The 24080-nt window shown below is 44.4% G+C and overlaps 1 protein-coding gene across 9 annotated transcripts in view; it reads right to left on the reverse strand.

Annotated features, from left to right (window-relative positions):
- RBFOX1 (RNA binding fox-1 homolog 1) overlaps positions 1 to 24080 on the reverse strand; it is a 1071989-nt gene that overhangs the window by 723766 nt on the left and 324143 nt on the right. For 6 of the 9 annotated variants that reach the window (XM_056503480.1, XM_056503477.1, XM_056503467.1 and 3 more), the window contains exon 1: positions 20049 to 20156. The exons of 1 other annotated variant lie outside the window; for it this stretch is intronic. In XM_056503480.1, the coding sequence (XP_056359455.1) occupies positions 20049 to 20051 (3 nt within the window). In that variant the 5' untranslated portion in view covers positions 20052 to 20156. Of the gene's footprint in view, positions 1 to 20048; positions 20162 to 24080 lie in introns of those variants that run through there. 2 more of the 9 variants (XM_056503462.1, XM_056503455.1) reach the window with 1 other exon arrangement.

The following is a 24080-nucleotide window of genomic DNA, read 5'->3' on the forward strand; positions in this document are numbered from 1 at the left end:
GTAAGGCCAACTCATGAAGCAAAGTTGGTATCAGTCCTTATATATTATTCATTAATTTCAGATGTACCAATTCCACCTCTGTCTCTAAAGCCAGACATGTCACTTCATAATAAAGCTCTTTCAGCTCAGAAATCCAGAATTCTTATCCTCTGAAGAAACCAGGGCAATATACAACATTTTAGGGGTTCAGCAGTGCATTCTGTGACTTCCAAGTACAGGAGGACTTTTGAACCTGAATTTAATGATGCAATTAAGAAACAAATACATGATTAATTTTAGACAGCCTTAAAAGGCCAAGCATGACTTCCTGGCAGCAAATTTCACATTATTTAACACTTTAAAAAAGTGATTGTAACTCCTCTTACAGGAAAAAAAAACAAACATCCCTGCTGATTTCTTTGCTTCCAGTTGGTTACACAGGAGAGAAACCACTTGCTTCAATCTCCCAGCACAGCTCCTTGTCACATATAGTTATAACTCTAATTGACACTTGAAAATTAACACTTTCTTCCTTTAGCTGCACATGTTTACCAGGCAAAAACAGAATTAGTGACACTTGCAGCACCTCTGCAGAAAGGGCTGCTGGAGACTTACTGTCCTGTTTGCTGTGTCACAGAAATTCAATGTTGGTCCATCAGAGTTTATGCAAAATGACCCTCTTATCACTTATATTTGGGTTGTTATGCAGAAGTTTTGTCCCTAAAGGAAAAAAAAAAAAATGCCATCCTTACCTAATGGTATCTAACAGTGGATGGATTAAAGCAGATTATGGAGTTTAATGTGGAATCATATTGGCTTAAATATGCAGAACAACTAATGAAAACTGGACAGTGACTTACAGTGCTGTGTGTTATCACACCTTCTGACAGTGAAAAGCATTTACTAACACACTTTCAGAAGAACAATCTGTTTAACACAGATTTTTTTTTTCTTCCTGTAGCAGTTTGCCTTGTATGCTTAAACAGCACTTGTTTTGCTCTGCCAACTAAACATGGTAAAAGTTCAGTGTTTGTACAGAGTACACCGGAATGTCAGGTGCTTATTTAATTGCTTTTGTAGCCAATTTCCTTGCCCCTCAAGGCTCATTAGTCAGTCATCTAATCATTCCATGTAATCATGCACCCTCTGTGCTCCTCCTTGAGCTCAGGAATGTATCTTCATCTGTGTTCCCAACAGTGGTGTCCTTCAGCCACAACCTTTCTGAGGGCTTCTGACTGCTTGCCAGCGCTGCTGCCTGTTCCACGTGGAGGTGGATGTCCCCAACACCCATTAATTCTGTCCCACCATACACTCAGCCATCTGGAGAAGCAGCTAATGGAGAAGGACTGCTGCTTCAGGAAAAATCTCTGTGACTTTTCAGGTAATGGGTTTGTTGCACCTGCCCACCTGAGTGTTTTACAGAGGTGCCAGGAGGAAATTGGGGGATGGTGCTGTGCTCCCTCCCAAAACCTGCAGCGAGGGCGAGGCTGGAGGGATGGATGTGCAAAGGAGATGGAAAGGCAAGGTGCTAATTTCTGGAGGGGCTGTGAGTTTGAGATCCCTGTGAGCTCTGTGTAAGGCTGTGCCTGACCCTCCCAGTGCAAGGAGCAATGCTGGGTTCAGTCCAGTTAAACACCTCCATTCCTGATGTCCTGCTGGGGCACAGGGTCACTCTGCAAGCCTGGGAGTGCTGCTGCCAGCCCCAGCAGCATGGGGAGATGCTGTCCTGGCTGCAATACAGGATGTGACCAGAATGTGAATTCTGTCCCCATCTGTTAAATCCGGGTGGGGCAGTGCCCCTGATCTCCTGGCACACATTATCTGCTCATGGGCCATCTTTAAACCAGCTGGGCAATCATCTTTATCTTCCCACAGCCCATCCTCCCTCCAGGAGATATCTCCTGTTCATGGCCACTGAGTCCCAGGGCATGACTGATAAAATTCCATCATCCCACTGGGAGATGCTCCAGCCAGGGGAGCAGCCAAGCCTTTCCTACCCAGATAAAAACTGAGATTTTGGACACCAAGGCACCTTCTTTCCACTGGATTCCAGAGGAAAGCCAGACCTTTCCACATCATCCCTGCACCTTCAGAGGAAACTGCACCTTCTCCAGGAGCACTGCTCCAGCTGAACCACATCTGCCCCTGCAGGAGGATGCAGCCACCATTGAATGGGACTGTGCCAACACCCTGACTGACTGACGGGTGTCAGCTTGGATTCTGACTCTGGCAGGGCTGGGATTGTTCTGTGTAATACTGCATTTCTAGTTTAATTGTCCTAGTAAAGAACTGTTATTCCTAATTCCCCTATTTTTGCCTGAGAGCCCCTTAATTTCAAAATTATAATAATAATTTGGAGGGAGGGGGTTTACATTCTCCATTTCAAAGAGAAGCTTCTGCCTTTATTGGCAGACACCTGTCCTTAAACCAGGACAGATTTTGGCTTACACAAAGTCCCACAGCTGGGAGGAGCAAGCCCAGGCACCAATAAATGCAGGATCCCAGGGGCTGCAGAGCAGCTCTGCAGGAGAGCCCTGGGTGCTGCAGCCAGGTTGAACAGCCAGCAACACTCCCTGGCAGCAGAGAAGGGCCAGAGCATCATCCTGGGCTGCAGGAACAGCTCTGCCAGCAGGCTGAGGCAGCATCCTCAGCTCTGCCAGCCCAGGTGAGGAGTGCCATGGCCAGTCCTGACACCCCAGGACAGGAGAGACAAGGACAGAGCCCAGCAAGGGGCTGCTGAGCTGGGGCAGGTCCTGGAGCATCTCTGGAGTGAGGAAAGGCTGAGAGAGCTGGGGCTGCTCAGCCTGGAGAGGGTCGGGGGGAACCTCACCAATGTCAAATATCTGAAATGGGGAAAGAACAGGACTGAGCCAGGGTGCTCCCCGTGTGCCCAGTGCCAGGAGCAGGGCAGTGAGCACAAACTGCAGCCAGGAGGGTCCCTCAGGACATGGAGCTGCTCCTTGGGAGGGTGATGAGCCCTGGCAGCACCTGGGGCTGTTCCAGGTGGGATGGCTCCACCCTGGACACCCCAAAACCACCTGGGCACTGTCCTGGGCCAGCTCTGTGTCCCTGCCCAGCAGTGGGGTGGGACCAGAGCACACCCAGAGTCCCTTTCTGCCTGTGCCAGTCTCTGATTCTGCTCAGTTTACACTGTATGTAAACACACACATTAAAAAAAACCAGACAACCAACCAAAAAAACCTACACAGAATTATCTCCAAACAAGCAAAAGACATGCCCAAAAGAAAATTAATAATTTGCTGCCCAAAACAAATAGTAGGCATTTGTAAGTGTCAAGCCAGCAGGCAAATTGTATTTTCAAAGCTGAGTTTCAATTCAGTGTAACCAGCTGACTGAGAATTGTTTGGGATCCAGTTTCCAGAGAAACTGACAGGGTGTCACTGAATTAGCACAGCAGTGAGGTTATTTATTTATTTAGGATTTAGAACACCAACAGATGTTTAGGTGAAGTTACTACACACATAGTTTATATCTACACACTGAAGGACTGTCCAGCTGCCAGCATACTATGCAGAATATGTGTTTCTTCTTTTGGGAGACTGGAGGGAAGGAAAAAAAAGAGATAAATGAACCTTTCCTGAGTATAATTCTAGCAGAGGTAGGGCTTGAAAAGCCACCCCATCAGTAGCAAGAAATCCCCCATGTCATGCTCCCCAACCCACAGGGCACTGCAGCCTCTCAGCTGCTGCATTCTCTCTTCTGTGCAACTAAACTCATTTCAGAGTTTTCTAAACATTGGGATTTAATTCCACAGCAGAGAAGAAACAAGGACAATAGGAGCACTGCAAGTAATCTACAGACAGGCATAGAATTTCTGAGAAATGCAATTTTGGGCACAAAATGGTGCAGAATTCTTCTCATAATGGAAAAGTGGCTAGGTTGAAGTGCTTTGGAATAATTATAATATAAAATGAAAAGCTTCTTGATGCATTATATTACTTGAGTTGGAGTAATTCTCTTGAGTTTCTATTTTTAAACCATGATAGTGTGTTAATGAAACTTTCCAAGGAAACTTCAGCTACAGACAGGGGAAACAAATTGCTGCTAACCCCTACAAAGCTTCAGCTGAAAGTCACCATGAAAGGAGTATTAAATGGGTATCAGTTCCATAGATGATTCAAATTTAGGCTTGTATTCAGTTTGTACAAATATAATTTACACAACATAAACTCAGGATCCAAAGAATTTATCACAAAATGTCAAATTATTTCCTTCTCAACATGCAAAGTGCATATCTTAATAAATGAGCAAGTAAATAAATAAAAATAAATAATTGGTGTTTTAACTGTTCCCCAAAGATACTTAATGGCTGTTTTTTGGTCCATTACCACAAAGAACATAACAAATCTTATTCCAGATCCTAGAGGTTGCTCTAAACCTTATCACTCTCTGCAACTGAGAGGAGGCTGTAGTGAGGAGGGAAATAATGTCAGGTTGCTCCAGGGTGGGTTTACATTGGGTATTTCCATGAAGAACAATTTCTTCATGGAGAGGTTTGTCAAAACATTTTAACAGGATGCCCAGGGAAGTAATGGAGGCATCATTCCTGGAGATATTTAAAAGACAGGTAGGTGTGGGGCTAAGGGACTTGGCTTAGGGGTGAGCTTGGCAGTGCTGGGTTAACAGATTCTGCCTTTCCCCACAGGGAGGAACTTAACTTGGGGTTCACTTTTTAACTTAACTAACTTAAAAAGTCCAGAGAACTTCACAGTAATTATTTGTAATTAAGCAAGTTATACCAGTCACTATGTCAGTCTCCTGATATACTCCACAGATTAATGCATTTCCTGTGATTCCTGGGAGAGTCTGCACCCTGCTGAGACACATTCTGAATGAGGCCATATGATCTTCCATCCAATAGATCAGAATTATGCTATTAAAATATTCAACAGCCTTTGCTCTCTCCCTTCTTTCCCTGGCACTAAGAATAAATCATTCTAATACCAACAGCAGCTAAAAATATCTCTGTATTTTTATATACTTAGGACATACCAATATGCCAAATAAATTGAGCAAAATAAGCATCTCAGGACAGAATATCTTTAAATTTGGGAACTGAGGGGGTCCTGCAGCCTCTGTGGATATTCTGAATATTGATTATTGAACCAACCAACCTCCAGAGTGCTGGAGCAGAGACAGCCAGGCCTTTGCACAGGTGCCCCAAGGAATCCCTGAGTGGGATGAAATCATCTGAATGCACTTTCCTGACATGAATAAACACCAGCCCCAGCAGCACCAGATTTGTTTCCAGCCTGCCCCTGAGGTCATTCCCCTTGAGCACCATCAGTGCTCCACAGGCCCAGCCTTGGACCTGCTTTAATGAGGACTGAGCCTCAAAGAATTAATCCAATGAGAGAAATATACTGATCACAGTGAAATGTCTATCATGCAAAGCTTAAAACACTTCCTAAATGCTGAAAAAATCAGGCTTTGAAAACAGCTATGTGAGAAATCATCCTTTATTTCCAACTACAATACCTCAAGTAGGAGAAATCTGTGTCATGTGCTGCATTTTTTTAATCAGCAGCTGCTCACAGACATCCCTGCAGGTGTTTAACTATTGAAATCTCACGTTTAAAATAGTAACTTATTTGCAGCTACATTGAATACACCTCAGATGTGTGCCCAGGATGAAGTACACCAGTCAGCAAAACACATTTTCCTGGTTTGCCCAAAAGCAGTGGAGTCATTCTACTGAAGAAAACAGGGAATGTGGCAGAGCAGAGATCCTTCAGGCAAAAAAACCCAAGTGAACAAAAAAAAGAGAACTTTCTCCAACACTATGCTGTATGTTAGTTCAGTTTCCTTAACAAAAGTCCGTCCTGAATTAAAAAATCACATCAAATATTCTCAATATCAGTTGGAATGGCCACATCAAGGTGTGACTGGACAGGATGATGCTGTCTTTAAAGGGTTAGAAATGGAGCAGATTCAGAGCCAAACTGGAGTTCCCATTCCAGGGGCACCAGCAGCTCCCAGTGCCACTGTCCAACCTGAACAACACCCCTGCCAGAACCACTTGGCAATTCCTGCCCAGAGCTCCAGCCCTTCCCTCCCAGAGACTTGTCCAGGCTTTGTTTTCAGGGCTGGTTTTACTGCTCCTCTCCTTTGGGCTCCAATCTGCGGCATGTGCAGTCAGCAGCTGGACACAGACCCTGCAGCAGATGTTGCACAGCTGGATCTGCTCAGCCCTGAGGGGATGGGGCAGCTGCAGCACCTTGGCAGGAGCTGCTGCTTCCATGCAAAATGTGGGGGATCCTACAGATTTTGGGGTTTCCTGCTGTGTTTAGCTGGCTGCTTCCCCAGGGCAGGTAAAAGAAGAGCTCTCACAGCATCTGCCAGTAAAGGAAAAAGAGGAAAGAGCACAGAGGTGGCAATTTGCCTGGTGTCCTGGAAAGCCTGGGAAAGGAAACCTTTAAGGGATTAGGAAGGATAAGCTACTTCCAAATTTAAAAAAATAATCTTCAAGGTTTTTTTTTTGCTGAATTCTGTTGTTAAAACTGAGCATATAAAATATAAAGTAGAGAACAGAACGAGGAACTCCCTAGAATTTCCTTACTCTAATATCTCCCAAACCACCTTGTATGAAAATTTTTATCACAGATATAATTTTGGCCACACTTTCAGCATCCCCTGCTGAAGAGGCTGCAGCAGGGCTGCTCTGCCAGGGAGTTACAGGTTTGACTCCTGTGAGTGCTCCCTGGGGAGGCATCAGTTCTGTCTGCCTAGGACACATCACCTTTGCAATGCCTCACTTTCTCCCACAAGGAGGATCACATTTTTCATTTATTTCAGGAAGAGAAGTGGTGTAGAGATGCATTCTAACTTTGGTTTATTTGGTCTGTCCCCAGTTACCATATTAGATGACTATTTCTCAATAAGTCACCTGTCCATTTTCATCAAAGCACCTGCCACTCATAGGAGTATTGCTTTAGGGTTTTATGCTTCTATTCTGAATAATTTTCCCATTAATCTCTTCCCAAATTGTAAAAATGCATGCACACAGGGAAGTGTAAATTCCAGTGAAATAAAAGTTGTATTGGAAACAAATAAATTTATATGTAAAGTTTCAAAAGCTCTAAGAGCACTGTTGATAAGTAACTGATCAAAATTAATTTCAAGATTAATTGTATCACTCTGGTACTTTGATCCACGTGTCTCTAAAACCAGCTCCCTTAATTTATCCATTTTTAATGCTTAATCTCCCTAGATAAACCTTCTGTGTGCTGCAGGACCAATCTTTCAGGCTGCCCATTTCCAGGGAAATGCCATTTTTCAGCATTGATGTTAAGTGTGTTAAAGCAGGATGGAAATTCCAAACATTTTTGCCAAGAACCTCATTTTCAGGAGCCCAAGGTGCAACAGCACTGCCAACTGCACAGGGGGATTAAGTACATGGATATTTTGCAGGTTTTCAAAAGGCAGACTCAGGAGGCTGTTAATAAAGAGTCAACCATCAGAAAGTGCTTTCACTGCCATGGAAGGAAAGATCTCAAAACAAACAGCATACAGCTTCTTTTTTTTTTTTTTTTTTTTTAATTATTATTCAGTAGTGGAGAAATGCTTTTTGCCTTTTATTTTCACTAAAAAAAAAATATTATGAATACATGTTGAAACATTGCACATGCAGACCCCCATAGAGCTACATTTTCTTCTTTTTCCCCCATAATAAAATGAAAAGAGAACTATGATTTTGTGGCATTTTCCACTCAGCTCCAGGAGAGTGAAACCAAAATCTGAATGAAAAGACATTAATATATCATGCAAAAAGTTGCTCAGCACTAATTGAAACATGATATTCAACAGGATTTTGGGGTGTTTGTCAACATCTGTAGAAACTGCATTAAGGGCAAATGCAATAAAACCAATCTTTGAAAATAAAATACCTTCTTCCCAGACTACAACTACTTTGGGGGGTTGTACTCCAGAGGTATCTTTTTTTAGCTGTCTTGCCTGCCTTGATTCCCATTTGCATGATCTGAAAATCACTCCAACTGTGTGAGATGAGGAGAAGCAAGGGGCAAGCCACAAAGAATTGGTCTGGCAGTAAACAAATGCTTTGAGGTGACAGAGCTTGAAGAGAGAGCTGAAGCAAGAGAAAATATAAAATAAATTTCTCCTTGGAAATGTAATTAAAAACTCTGAGGTGACATCTACACTATTTTATGACTGTGAATTTACAAAAAAAAGAAGACACCAGGCCAAAATTGACATCAGCTCCTTGATAAAAGCTGAAGGAAAGGTCCCTTTGTCCTCTCAGACAGGGTGAGGATGCTGGGGCTCCAGGTGCCCAGAACTGGGGAGGAATGGGCTGGACAATGGGCACAGTCAGCAGAGGCTGGAGCTGGTGTCAGGGGGAGCCCAGGCTCTTCTGGAGCTGTGGAACCCCCATCCAGACACATGGCAAGGGCTGGGGGACAGGAGCCCAGCCCAGAGGGGTCCTGGATGGTCCCTGTGCTGCCCTGGAGCTGTCTGGGCAGGGGTCCAGCCTGCACTCCTGGCACAGCTCCCACTGCTCCAAAACTGGGCTCAGCCACCATCCCATGGCAGCACCAGCCAGGAATCCTGCATCCTGCAGGATCTCAGGGGAGGAGAGGCTTCCCCACAATGTCATAATGGCATTGATCCTTGAAATGCAAGGAAGACAAGGAACAGCTCATCTGCTTTTTATTACAGTGTATAAACAGTGGCAGAATAACCTCCAAATCAGAGAGACATTTGATTAGACACATCAGAGTTCAAACACACACCCTGGCTGGGCAAACTGAAGGGAGTGTGCCAGCATTCTCCAGATGCCTCACAATACAGGGAGGGAACCTGCACAGGAAACAAAATCCTCAATTAGAAGCTAAGGTGCAATATTATCAATGACATCCTCATTTGGCAAAGTATTTCACAGCCCATGCCCTACACAGCCCGGGGAGCTACACACAGGGAAAGCTGCTGTGTGCATGGCAGCCTAGCTCCAGAAATAAATCCCTTTTCAGGAAAGTTCTGTGACCACCCAGGCCTGTATTGCCATGGTGTCACATTTACTGCTTCTATAATATTTCATTCCAGGGAAATTATTGTGTAAGACAAAAGGGCTGTCTGACAAGAACACACTGACATCTGCTGGCTTCTCCACATGCATTTCTCTCAAGATTAGGGTTTAATGTCCTCAGCAGGTTTTTCCCTATCCAATGGGCTGCATAACAAATTAGCACTGTCCATCTCTGAATATACAAATTAAACCAGTTATTCTGTACTTGCAAATGTTAAAGTGTGTGTGACATCCTGTGGCTAAACAATTCACACAAATACACTTCTCTTCCATATTTGACTTCTAAAGGATCACAGGAAATTACTTTTGCCTAATTTGTATAAAAACAGCCAGTGATAGGGCACACAATTTACATTCAAATAATTATTTCCCTCATTGCTTTGCCAACAAAAGACCAGTATTTCCAATTTACTATCCAAAACTGTGGCTGGAGCTGTCACTCAGGCCAGGCTCATAATGGCAAGTATTGTTTCTCAGTAATGATCAGCCATTTAAAAGTCCAGATTTTATTTGTGTTAGCACTGTGGCCAAAGGAGACACGTAAAGATAACACACAAATCACCTAGCACACCTACCCAGAGTGATACCTAAACACAGCAGAGATTAATTATCTCTTATCATTCACCACAATCAACACAGGCATTTTGATAACCACAGTATAGTCCCAAAGACTGAACAGCTTCCAAACCTTCAAAAGTCAGAAATTCCAGCTAATGCATGCAGCTCCTAAGGCAGCTCTAACCTGGCATGCTTGTGAATAGGGAATACTCTGTAAATCTTCATGCACTTCTAAATTTATTATTTGAAAAGAGTGTGATAAATTCATTTAATGCTTGCTGCAGGAATCCTAGCTTAGCATTTCCTCCCTCGTGTGCACTGTAACACGAAGTTATGGATGACAATTTAAACACAGAATAGAAGGAATTCAAAACCATCATTCACAGTGTCAGCAACTCGGATGTGTTGCATTTAGTTACTGAGGCATAAATTTGGTATTAGAAACAAGGATGCAAATCATCAAATAATAGCAGTTGCCAAGCTGTGCTTAGTGCAGATCATAAACACCTTCCTCAGTATCTCTGTATTTCCACATCAGCTATCAGCTGCAAGGTCAATTCATTAGCTAGACACATTCCAGAGCTGGGAAAAGGTAAATGAATAGCACAAAATCACCTTTTGAATGCACTGTTTGAGTATATTCCTAATGTGTTCTACTGAGGGCACACCCTGCCTAATTCTTCCCCTTCCAGCATCATCCTGCCAGGCAGGACCACCCACACTCCAGTCAAGCAGCAATAGCTCTGTGCTACAACATTCATTTGGCATTCCCTTTCAATTTCCTCATTTGAGACAGTTTATTAAATTATTTAAACTTCTTATATATTAAACATCAGCAGAGAAAATTCTGAGGGGAAAAAAAAAAAAAATAAAAGAAAGGGGAATACATTACCCTAAAAGTCTCCTTACTCTTTAAAAGGTGATTCCAGATTCTTCAAATTCACAGATGACAAGAGCCAGCCTTCCAGCAGAGTGAGAGGAAAAATAAATACATCCTTTGGAGACCCCCAAAGGCAGTTTTGACCACAGGATCTGTTTGCCCCACTCAGCCCAGCACACCCTAGAGCATCAATATCATTTCCCACTGATTCACATGGTAGGGGGTCTGCAGAGCTTTTGGGGCTCACTTTGAGACCTTCAGAGAAGAACCAGATCAAGCTATGTGGCATTTTGGGCAGCAAAGGAACCAGCAAACGAGATGTTAATAAAACACAGCTCAGGAGTTGTTTGCTCTGGCCATGTGGAAACACTGGCTGGGGATGAGCTTCTTAAAACAATTCTGGGATCTGCTGATAGGACAGCTTTGATTTAAACACAGGTACAGCAATAAAGCAGCTGATTTACCACCTGAAATTTCCCTCAGCTAATAAAGATGCATCCACTTATGCAACTAATAGAGCATTCCTTTATTGGCAAAGTGTGAATCTCTCAGGGCAGAGCACACATGATGACTACAGTTTGATTCTGGCAACCAAAAGTCTGAAATCTGCAGGTAGGAGGAGTTTATCACCTCACTCATTTAGTCTAAATTTCTACCTCACTTACATTTATAATTTCCTTGTCAACGGTAAGGTCATGTACCATGGAATAGTTCATATGAGAGCTATTCCAAGGATTAGAGAAAACTTTATTTAATTAATTTGTACCTTGATAATTCTTGACCAAGATAGCCTCACCCTGAGAAAACTTCAATAATTTTTTTTTACATAGAAATTAGTGTCCAATCTTATTGCTTCTTGCATAGTCAGTGACAAAATATTTAGTGGCTTCATTGGGGAAACAATTTTTACAATATTTAGATTTCCTATCAGCTAGAAATACTTGCATTGGAAATTTGGATTCATCTTTTAGTGTACTGCTTTGAAACAGTGCAAATATGGAAAGAGAAAAAAAGTCTACAGTACTTCTAATATCAAGGGAAATTTCCTAATTTTCCTTTACTTTCCCTGCCTGCAAAGCTGTAACACAGCAAAGCATCACAGTGACTACCAGACATACTTATTAAAAATGTCATGGTTTAAAACATGTGGATAAAGAAACTCTGATATTAAGAATTATTGTTTTATTCATCAACACAACTCCTCCCAGAGCACAGCAATTATTAGAGGTGCCACACCAGCCCCCATGCCCATCAGCCACAAGCAGAGGTGACACAGACCCTGCCAGGGCCAGCACAGATCTGTGTCACCACTTGAAAACAAATTTGCAAGTCAAGGCCAGGTAATGGTGCTGACTGGAACAGAGGTAACCATTAACTTTGGGGAGACTTGGTTGTTACCTGTATGTATTTACTGTGATGTTGTATTTTCCTAATTTTGATCACTTTGATTGCTTGAGTTTTAAAATGGATTTAGATTACTGCTTTTCATTCCAGACAGGGTTTTTACTCAGAGATGGGATCACAACCTGACTGTCCTTTAGAGCAGCCCCACAGTCCTGCAGAACCCCTTACAGCACAGGGCCAAAACTTCATTATGGCATTCTCTGGATTCATTTTAGCAGAAAAGCCTTCATATTTCGAACACAGTAAAGTGTTTAGCCTCCCACACAGCCAAGTTTGTACATAATGAGATTTCAGGCGACACTTGAGTCCTTTTTAAAATCCACTCAGGTTCTGCCACACACACATATTTTAAAGAAGGCAGATCTCTGGCTGCACTGAAGCAGTTTGAGTCCATTCAAAAGCAGGAACACAACCATGAGCACTGAAACAACAGGAAAGGGAAAACCTCTGGCTAAACCAGATGAAAAGGCAAACATGTAAGGAGTGTTGATTACAAACCTTCCTGCAGAGAAATGGCTTTTGCTGGAAACAAAACTCTGCCCACAGTGTTTAAAGTTTAAACTACTTGACTGCATCATCCTGCCCATTGAGGCAGTATGTCCCCAGGAAAAAAAAAAAAAAAGTGATTAATCAGGCTCATTGGATATGGCAGGTCCCAGAGTGATGTTGGAAGATCATATCAGCACCAAAGCTGACAGTGGGAGGAGTAAAAGAGAGCTTCAGCATCAAAGAACATGATTTTAGCACAAGGCTTATGCAGAGCAGGAGGATCTGGTTGTGCCCTGTAGCCCAGAGAGCTCCATGCACCAGGCACAGGTAAATCCCACCCTGCCCCACCTGGCTTGAGGGCTGATTATTCCCAGAGTGCCACAGGATCCTTAACAACCAGCTACAGCCAGAGACTCAGCACCAAAATGATGTGAAATAGAAATAACGAGACAAAAACGCACATCAGAAACTCACAGGTAATATCAGGGACTGGAAAACAACAGGAATTAATTTCTCTGGTTTGAAGCTGAGGACATTCACAGGGAAGCAAGTGTGTGAAACATGCAGTGTGGCCAGTTTGGGTATCTGGCCAGAGCCCAGCACTGGTAATGAGCAGGGCAAAGCTGGAGGAGCCAGCACAGCATCACAGGGCACCAGGAGGGAAGGAGCCTTTGGAGACTGTCCTGAATTAAGGACTGGGGAAAGGGTCTAATATCACAGAAAGACAGGAGAACATCTAGATCCATTCATCCTCCTGCTGGGTCACCCTGTGTGGCTCAATTCAATCTGCACTCTGGGGCTTCCTTAGCATTTTTATTGTTGCAGGCTCAAAATGGGTATCACCATGGGGTAGATGACATTTTAGGCAGCTTATCTTCTGTGCTGGAGGAAAGTACATTTAGGTAACTACTTACAGACACACTGCACTGCCTGCAGTGGAGTGACACTATTTTTTTATTTTTTTTTTCAAATCCTGGAGCTTCACTGTAGAGTTTTATTGTAACAGGAGAGAATATTTAATATTATTTCCTGAGATGCTGATCAGAGAGAACCAGCCAGTAGCACAACTCGAAACTGATGCTTCAGTGTCTTCTCCCACAGAAGTAGAAGGCTGTCAGCTCTGCTCTGTGGCCAAAAACCAGACAGGCTGTGCTGCATCCCAAGATGTTACAGAATTGCATCCATTTGAAGACAAAAAGGTTATTCTGAAAGCAGTGTTTAATACTGCATTCTACCATTTCATACAGGTGCTGTTTACAGGTTGTTTATTTACAATCAAAATCATTTGCTCAGCAAAATATCTCCATAATATTGCATAATCCTTAATTTAGGAATGAATGCTAACTACAAAAACAGTAAATGAACAGGGCAGACTAAGATAGCAATATTGGCTCTGACAGAGCATACCAAGCCTTTTCCTGGATCAGTGCCATTCAACTTTCTCTAATTTCTCTCCCCTCAAACCCTAAAATACCAATCCTCTACAACATGTGAAAAAGCTCAGACACCTAAGGGCCTATTTAACAAAACATATTAAAAGATAAAAGCAGAAACTCAAGAACTGGAAGAGTAATGCTGATTCACCAGCCTTGTGAGAGATGACTGCCATTAATCACTGAACAGACAGAGAAAAGGCAGCTTTTTTCAAGAGAACAAGACAATTACACAATGTTTTATTTTGAAATGCAAGGGTCTGGATCTGTTTGAGGTGCACAACAGACTGTCAGTTTTGTAAGAAAACAGCATTTCATGTGTTGCTGTTTCCTACACGTGTTTCTCACGAGGAAGCTGCAGGAAAGATTAAAAAAAGCCTTAAAACACCAAAGGCCAGACTACAGGATGAGCCAAGGAAAGGAACTGCACCTCCACTGGGCTTTCCCACCAGGGCAGCACACCTGGACTTAGTGTTTTATCTCATGTGAAGATGGGGTTGATTAACAGCAAAACTTTTTTCCTTTAACACAAGTGCAGCTGTCCAACACAACCACCCACACACAGGGGTTCTTCCACCTTCCCTACAGCTGCTCTAACTGTTGGGGTACTTCAATTGGAAATAGTGGCACTTCTTTGTTTGAACATTCTCCTAAATATCCTGCCCACATTTTCACACACTCACACCTTCAAAACAATATGCTTTTAGAGCTGGAAGTTTCTACATCAAGTTTGAGTTTCCTCAAATTTCTCAGGAGAAAAAAAAAAAAAAAAAAAAAAAAGTATTTTCAGGCCAGCTTCTTACTGCTCTGATCATATATTGATCATATATTGTCTGCTCACAACTAATACAGAGACTGAACTTACAAAACTGATGGAACCAGCAGCCAGGACAGCAAGATATTACAGGTGTCATCATCAAGAAAACTGGTCAGCACACATTCATACTGTATTTGATTCTAGGAAAAAAAATCCAGTGGAAAAGTGAATAATAAAGCCCCAAAAGTAAAGGGAAAAGTTTGAACCCCAACCATCATTGCAACAGACTTAAATCTAAGAAGTACAGAGCACACAGAAAGCTGAGAGGCACTAACTCCCCACTGGGGCCAGTCCCTAAGAATTGGAGTTGATCCTTGTGGGTCCCTCCCAACCCAGAATACTCCATGGGTGTGACTGTGCCTTTGCTTTAACACTGAGCAGCCTGAAGGCAGCAATTGCTTGGGGAGTACTCTAGGCTGCATCACTGAAATTCACTTTTTTAGCACTGTAACCTCTGCTTGCTGTATCCTAAACTCCCCTGGACAGGAGGGTGCACTGGAGGGTGGAAGCCAAGTGTGCTGCAAACAGAAAATCTGTGTATTTGTGGTGTCTGAGGGCTGGTCCCAGGCAGCTGCAGCTGGCCCTGCAGTCAGCCCTGTGATGTTTATCCTCAGGTGATTTAGTTCTGCAGGTTTGCCCTTTCACTCAGTGCTGTAACTGTGCTCCCTCACCCCTGCCCAGCTGAAGGCAACCATTCTAATCACAACAAACTGTGTTGTGCTGGTTCTGCACACCCTCCCTGGCTGCCTGCAGTCACCTCCTGCTCACACACACTCCCACTTTGTGGCTTCCCACTCCTGGGAGTTATCTGAATTTTGGGCCACTGAGTGGCAGAGGCAGGTCCTGAGTGTAAATTCATATTTGCTGTGCTCCTTTCAGCTATTAGCACAGGAACATCTCGCTGTCAAAACAAGGGATTTGAGAACTGCATCCAAAGTTGCAAAATGTTCAGGAGTTTTTAACTGGCTTTGACAAAACTGCTTCAGAGTTCCAGTCCTGTGGTAGAGACACTTAACCAATTCTGGAAGATACATCCTTACAAAATACCCAACAGTTTCTTTCCCCTTGAAATGAGCAAAATCAATCCCTCACAAAACACCTTGGATTTCAGAGTATTCCCTAAAAACATCACTTATAAATATTCTTCCTTCTGGACAGGATCTCTGCAAAGCACAAAATTTGGAGCAGAAGAATAGAGACATTAAAATATACCTACTTGGCAGAAAATAGTATTTCAAAGAATGAGAATCCTGTTTTGGCCCTTCATGCTCCTTGCTGGCCAGCTGTGACCCATCCTGTGACTCCAACACGACCACCCCTCCCTGCTCCACAGAATTACACAAACTCCAGCATCCCAGAAGGGATTTTCCAGCTCCTTTCAGATTGCATCCCATTTTTATTGCATCAACTTAAAGGACACAAACAAATTTATCTAATTTGCAATAAGTTGTCATTTCTGGCACAATAAATTTTAGCAAAATAATAGTTATGAAGGGAAAGTGTAATAAATACTGAGAGCTTCATAAGCAGTTTTTAATCATTAGAGCAGACATTCAGAAAAGGTGATACAAACACTATCTACTGGTAACACCTGCAAGAATGCTCAATATAAAGTGTCAGAGACAGCATTATACTCCCCAGATGAGGACCTGCACTAAAAAATAAACATGGGCACTGGAAAATTCAATTATTTAAATAAAAGAACAAAACTACTCATCAGAAAGTGCAACTAAGCAAAGAATTCAAAACAAAGAGCAAGAAAAAGTTTTTTAAAAAGATTTCTCATTAATGACTTGGGAAAAGATGCTCAGAGACAGGAGCTTTGGCTCTCAGGAAACAGTACAGCTCCAGTTTTGTTCAATGGAGTTGTCAGAAGTTCTGCCACAGATGTTTGTGATTTCACCCTATCAAGACAGAAGCAGTCAGAACCCCAATAAACTTTCTGTCTGCCACTCTTTTAAGCCCTATTTTCTTGCTTCCTAACTCTTCAGTTGTGTTCACACTCTACTTTTTCCAAGGTGAGACAAGAGGATCCTCATTTCCCACATGAAATGGGAAGGAGTCAAGATCCAAGAATTAAGCAGAGGGAATTCTGACATGCATAAAACAAACACATTGTTCAGCTACTATCTATTCTCCCAGGCTGTAGTATGATGTGTTATTCTTAATTACATAGGATTCATATTTTTCAGATGAGTGCACCCTTCAGACAGCAATATGCTTAATGCAGCCATACCTTCAATAGCTGTAAACAATATTTCTTCTTGTGGCCAGCACTTAGCAGCTCTACCCTTTAAGGTATATAATGCTTCTAGTTAGATTTAAAAATCAGATCATGCCATTTCAAACTACAAGGTAAAAAAATTAGCAATGGTGGATTTTTTAACTCAGCCATTGGTCTCTATTTCCAAGCAGCTCAACCTCCCCCAGTGCAAGCAGATACTGAACAGCTCTTTGGTCCTGAACAAAGCTTACCTGTCTGCACAGAGAGAGCAAGGCTGCTATTTCCACTACATTCTTCTTAAAAACTAGGCAGAAACCTGGTAAATCCAGCAGATATATACATATATATACATATAGATATATATATCTATATCTAGATATATCTATATCTAGATATATATATATATATATAGATTAGATAGATGATAGATAGATAGATAGATAGATAGATAGATAGATAGATAGATAGATAGATAGATAGATAGATATAGGGCTGGCAAAGAAGCAGCAGGTCTCCCACAAAGCAATGAAAAAACTGCTGAAAGAGATTGACTGGCCATACCAGAGGGAGAGTTTGCAGGGAATGAGATAAGATTCTTTAGAAAATAATAGGTAAGAGTGTTACCAAGAAGAAAAAAACTCATGGAAAAGACAGAAAAGGAGGAAGAAAAGTAAGAGGAGAATGGGAATACAAAATGTACACAAAGGATGCCACAGGTAGGAGCTGATCCTGCCTTGGGCAGGAGCAGAGACTGATGGCAGCAGTGGCTGAGTCCCTCCTGGCCTTGCTGTTCCCTGTTTAACTTCAAGGGGGCTTTGAGCAGGGAGCAAGGAGACTCTTCAAACCCACCAGGACACGACACTGCCCTGCTGTGCAGGAGGGATCAGTGTGCCCTGTGCAGGCATCACTGGGACCATTCTCAGGGCTGGGAGTTGCACCTGCCAGCCCCACGTGTGCTCCCACATCCTGTGCTGGGAATGGAGCACATCATGCACAAGGATCCACAGCCCCACTCTCTTCCCCAGCACTTGACTCCTGACAGTATTTCTGTCAGTAAAGGGTACCCTTTAAAGCCACAGCAGCATCCTTATCACGTCAAGGACACCAAGTACTTCAATTACAAGAACTATAAAAATCATCAATATACTGTGAATTTTATTCATTACATTTGTCAGCTCTATTACTGTTACTCAGCTAAGTACTAATAGAAAAAAAGAAATATAGTCTTGACATTAGAAATACAGATTTCATTTCAGGAAATGCTGGATCCTTTGTCTGATGTATTTGCCAGAAGAATAACTGTAAATGAGAGTTGGGAAGCCAAGCCTTCAAAGCCTGCATAAGGTAGCAAGTAGATCTCGACTATAATCAGAATTTCTGCATTAAAAAAGAGCTTCCTCAAAGCCCACTAATGCAAAATGTTCGAGCAAAAGTAAACAAAAATCAATTAAAAATACCTGCTCTAAATCACTACTATAATCCTGATAGCTGGAGCACGTGATATCAACCACTTTCCTGAAAGCTAAATGATCTATTGACATACATATTGAAAATTCACATAGACCCACTACTCTTCCCAATATATAACTTCTCAAGCAGCTGACTATTTGATTTCTAAAACTTAATTATTTGATTATGAGGGCTAGCTCTGTTTTAGACTGCAATTCATCCACCGTCATCAATCTCTTCCACAGAGTGACAAAACCTCGCTTCTGCTTTTACAGCCCATGCATACAACTGTATTCACACTTCCGAATGACAAATGAAACACACAGTATCTTTCTTCTCTTAAGCACCATCGAGTCTAGAGAAGTGAAACAAGGTACTTGACATTCTTGGGACACCATCAGCAGCGCCTGCTGTGTTTTATGCTCCATCTCGCCTTAAATCAGCTGAATTTTATTTAAAGTGAAAAAAAACAGTCAACACTAAACTTACTCCAGAAGGTAACATACTATACCACATTTGCAATTCACAGAGTAGATAAACAAAAGCTGCAGATTTGGACAAGCTCTTTCACACTCCGCTGATGTGAATCACTCCAGTCAAACTTCAGACCACATTCGTTTCACCATCTGCGCGAACCACGCTAAGTTGGCAGCTCGGTGTCCAACAGCCACATCCCAAATTTTGGAAGGCACGACGCGTGCCACTCTCACATCGCAAACCCATCTCCCCGTGCAAAGCGCTGCCCCTGCCGAGGAGCGCATCTGTCCGAAAGGAGCTGCCCGGGCGCCTTGCACGGCACCGAGCAGGCATCGAGGCAACGCTGATACTTTTTTCCCTGACAGAGGCATGCAGGAGAAAACGCTCTGACGAATCGCCAATAAAATCAGCAAATACCGGGGACTTACGGGCAGGTAGTTCCCCAGCAGTTAAACATCGGCGCTCTCTCAACGAGCAGCTCGGCAGAGTCCCGAATGCCCATGTTCCTCGCCGCTCCCCGTGTTTGGGAGCCAGCTCCCGTGCCGCCCTTCTCCGCGGCGCTGCTCAGGAGGCAGCGGAGCGCCGCGGGCGGGCATCCATCCATCCATCCATCCATCCATCCATCCATCCATCCATCCATCCATCCATCCATCCATCCGCTCCAGACCCGGAGCTCGCGAGAGCCCCCGGCCGCGGCCACTCCGGGGGTGCTACGGGCACTCCGGGGGTGCTACGGGCACTCTGGGGGTGCTACGGGCACTCTGGGGGTGCCCGGGAACTTTCTGGCCGCGGGCTGGAGTGGGGCGGCCGCAGCCCCCGCGCACCTGCGGGGCAGTTCCAGCACCTGCCCGGGCTGCCCAAGCACCTGCCCGGCTGCTCCATCACCTGCCCGGGCTGCTCCATCACCTGCCCGGGCTGCTCCATCACCTGCCCCGCTGCTCCATCACCTGCCCCGCTGCTCCATCACCTGCCCCGCTGCTCCATCACCTGCCCGGCTGTTCCATCACCTGCCCGGCTGCTCCATCACCTGCCCCGCTGCTCCATCACCTGCCCGGCTGCTCCATCACCTGCCCCGCTGCTCCATCACCTGCCCGGCCTGCTCCATCACCTGCCCGGGCTGCTCCATCACCTGCCCGGCTGCTCCATCACCTGCCCCGCTGCTCCATCACCTGCCCCGCTGCTCCATCACCTGCCCGGCTGTTCCATCACCTGCCCCGCTACTCCATCACCTGCCCCGCTGCTCCGCGCCCCGCCGCCCCCCGGCCCCAACTCACCATAAAGAGGCGAGCGGAGGCGAAGGGTCGCGGCGCTTCTCCCGAGCAGGGCGGGCGGGACGCGGCTCCCGGCCGCCGCAGCCCCTTCCTTCCCGCGGGCAGCGCCGCCGCCCCCGCTCACCGCCGCATGCCGCGCCCCCCGCCGCCGCCCGGCTCCCCCCGGGCTCGCCCGCTCGGCAGCGGGGCCCCCGCCCGGCCCGAGCCCCCGGGGGCGGCCCCGCCGCGGCGGAGCGGGCAGAGCAGGGGGCGAGGGGCGGCTCCGCTGCCGCTCCGCCCGGCGGAGCCCCGCACCGGCCGCACACGGAGCTCGGCGGGGCGGAGGCGCTGCCGCTCCCAGCCGGCGCGGAAAGTGGCTGGGCGGCGGGCGGAGGTGACCTTCAAGCCCGGCGGGGCGGGGAGAGCGGCGGGGGAGCCCCGGCGGCGGGGGCGGGATGCGGGATGCGGGATGCGGGATGCGGGATGCGGAGCGGGCCCGGGGGCAGAGCGGGGCTCCCCGGCTCCCAGCGGGGCTCCCAGAGCGGCCCCGCCCGGCGCTGGCGGCCGCGCGGCGGCGCCCGGGAACCCGCGGGGTGGAGGGACGGATGGATGGATGGATGGATGGATGGATGGATGGATGGATGGATGGATGGATGGATGGATGGATGGATGGATGGATGGATGGATGGACGGATGGATGGACGGATGGATGGATGGATCCTCGGGATGCCCGCGGCCGGAACCTTCCCGCCTGCAACTTCGCATCCCCGGGGCTCGTCCCGCAGAGCTGCGCCCTCCCCCAGCCCGAGCGGGCAGCGAGCGCGCACCAAAGCGGCACCGGGGAGTTCGCTGGTTAAAACGATGCCCTTGGCGATCCCCAGCCAGCTCTGCCTGCTTCCTTCCTCTTGCCCGAATCTTGCAAGAATTCTAGTGCTCACCTTTAGCATTCCTAAAGGCAGGAATTGCTGTTAAATGCAGTTACTGGCGAGAAAGTTTTGTGGGGGAAAAAATAAACATCAAGACCTGCCAGAACACTGCCTTGTCCTTCTCAATACGTTAGGTATTAAGTCTGTAGTGATCAAACGTTTTTGTGCTGCTCAACCTTCAGCTACAATAAATTAAAGCCACTGAGACTTACTCCAACATGTAACTGGCATCAATTACAGATGGGAAGTGTGAGGATCAGACAGATGTGCTGCCTCCTGTGGGGTAGGAGCAGGGAGTTGTTTTAAGCATCGAGATGGAAATGCAAAGCAGCTAACAATCAGGTGATAGCGAGGAGGCAAGCTTTAAATCATAGGCGTGTGGTTCCTTAAAAAAAAAAACTGTATATGAATAATCTCCCTATAAACTTTTTCATCTGTGCAGAAAATAAATACAGCCGAGTCTTTGTAAGTTGAACTGCAGTTCCCACATGGATCATGTACCTCAAAAGCAGATATCTGTATCCCTCTGCCTCTCCTGACAGATTTGGGGCTTGGCCTATTTCTGCTGCTATTTTAAGGCCCGAGGTGTGATCCTGGATCCCCTAAATATGTAACTCGGTGGAACTGCTCAGAAATGTTCCTTTATCGAGGCACACCAGTTTATGAAGCTGGATCATTTCTTACAGTAACTTCAGAATTTATCTTTCCTCATCAAACGTGAATCGGTGTTTAATGGCTGGAAAATTTTACTCCACCTCGTTAAAACCTGTCAGATTACTGACAGGTACAAAGTTACTCAAGGATTCATTTTCAGGATCAAAACTTAAATTTTCAAGTTATCTCAAGAGATTCTCTCCAAATGTATGTCCCTTTCTGTAGGCTGATCCCTACAAAGTTTATACAAAGATCCTTGGATGGATTTTAAATCCATCCCACAGGTTTCTTTCATTTTTCTTTTCAGCCTTCCAATTCACTCCAAAACCAACACAGGGAAGGCAATGGGAGGCTTATGCCCAACAAATGTAAATTGGAGGTCAAAACATTACACTGAAGTTCTCTAAATCACTGAAAGATTATTTTACAGTTGGTAACAGATTACTCTGTAGCTCAAGATATTTTAAAGCCTTCTTTACTAATTCCTCTATGAGAAAGTGATACTGGTAGAAATGAAACACAAGGATGGCAACATTTCATCAACTCTTCCTTAAGTTGTGTATTTAGGTCCTCTAATAAGAAAATCATTTTCAACATTTTGATTAACTATGACTGAGTGCATCAATAAGTTTGCCATATGGCCCAATACCTCCTACTTTGTCAGCAGTTTTTAAAGACTGAACTAATTAAAAAATTTAAATAAAAAACTGAAAGAGAAACACCCATGTAAAAAATGTCTATCCTTTGATAATATATGCTGATGTAGTATGAGGCAAACTTTCTTCCTGGTGAAATTTCCTGGTGAAATTGTTGCCATTAAGTCATTTAGGCTAAATCCTGCCTCACACAGAGGTGACCACTGGGTGACTCAGAGCAGCCAGGTTCATTCAGTGTCCATGAACCCCAGGGTTATGAAACACAGCAAGAGAGGAAAGGCCATCCAGTGCCTTCTTCCCACCTGAAACAGCCCAGAATTCCTTTCTCTTCATCAAATATGTGACCTCCAGGGCAGCACCAATGCAAAGATTTTTAGGGATCTCAATTTTATTCCAAACCTGACCTGTAGTCTGTCTTTGTCTGGACAAAGCTGGCAGTCTCTAGAATGAAAAAATCAAAATTATTTAAATGTGCTAAAATAATAAGGAGCTGAAACTCACACAAGTAAGCTAAACCAAAATCCCTCATGTAAGAACAAAAATCTCATGAAGTGGACTTAATAAAAAGTTTTCTTTAGGCTCTCAAGCATTCCTGTTGAGCAGTGAATACTCAGTGGAGTGTTGAGAACTAGTCACAGGATTAAAACTAAATCAGGTGCAGGTGTTGGTTACTTTGATCTGTGCTTGATTAGAGAATCAGGTGTGTGCTAAGTGACTGCAGGAGAGCTTGTCTTTTGGAGTCTCAGCTCCTCCACACTCTGCTTTGGAGCAGCCCTGTCAGGAAGGTTCCCTTGGCTTGTTTCTCACATCTGCCTTCCCTTTGTTCCCCTCACATGAAAGAACCCTGAACTGCAAGTCAGATCTTTCTTGAAAGAGCTGCCTCATTCTCCAGACTCTGCCCTGGGTATCACAGAGAGGATCCCAGCTGGGGTGAAAGTTCTGGTGGAAAAAATAACTCTGGATGAGAAGAAAGGGGAGAGGAATTGTGAGCAGAGAGAGAAGCCAGCAGAGGCAGAGCAGGGACCAGCACCCAAATATTGTTTTTTGTTCCAGAGCTCCAGGCATTACAATATTTCCTTTCCTAAACAATGGATGCAAATGTCCCTGCCTGTGCATCCCTTCCACAGGAACCACCTTCAGAAAGGTGTCTTGCTGTTTATTCACCTTTGCAATAAACAGAGCATTTAAAGCATTTGATCAAAAATAATCTTAGTGATTCCACCCCAAAGTTGTAATTGTGTAAAGCCACAAGTCTCAGTCATTTCTGTAGGAAATGCTTACAAAGAAAATTCACAAACTTAAGTATAATTGTCAAGTCATACACTTAAAAAGTTGCCTCAGAAGGAGACATTTTCCAATTTAATGTGAATTATCCATGACAAGAGAAAAAAAAAAAAAAAGGGCAAGTAGCAAATGTCTGCATTGAACACAATGTTTTGAACACATTCCCAGACAGGGATTAATTCTTAAAATATTTTTAAAAATTTATTTTCTGAATAAAAGCCTATCTCATGTTTTCTTAAAGCTGGAAACCTTTTTTCCTTTATAGTGAAATATTTTCTGTGTTTATTTCCAGATTTGGGAATTGAGGTTGTTCTAACCAAGAGATCTCAAGAACACAGACCTGTGGCATGTGGGAGAAGAATTGGAGGTGAAAGGGGATTTATTGGAGAAAATAATTGTTCTGAACAGCAGACTAAGTCAATGCTGTAGATGCTGTATCAAAAAAAAAAAAAAAAAGAAAAGGGGTAAAATTTTATTTAAAGTCTTTAAGTATAAAACTTCTGTGTATTTGTAAGGAAGATATAAATAGTACATAT

The sequence above is a fragment of the Oenanthe melanoleuca genome, chromosome 14 (assembly GCF_029582105.1).
Source record: "Oenanthe melanoleuca isolate GR-GAL-2019-014 chromosome 14, OMel1.0, whole genome shotgun sequence".
Taxonomy (NCBI): domain Eukaryota; kingdom Metazoa; phylum Chordata; class Aves; order Passeriformes; family Muscicapidae; genus Oenanthe; species Oenanthe melanoleuca.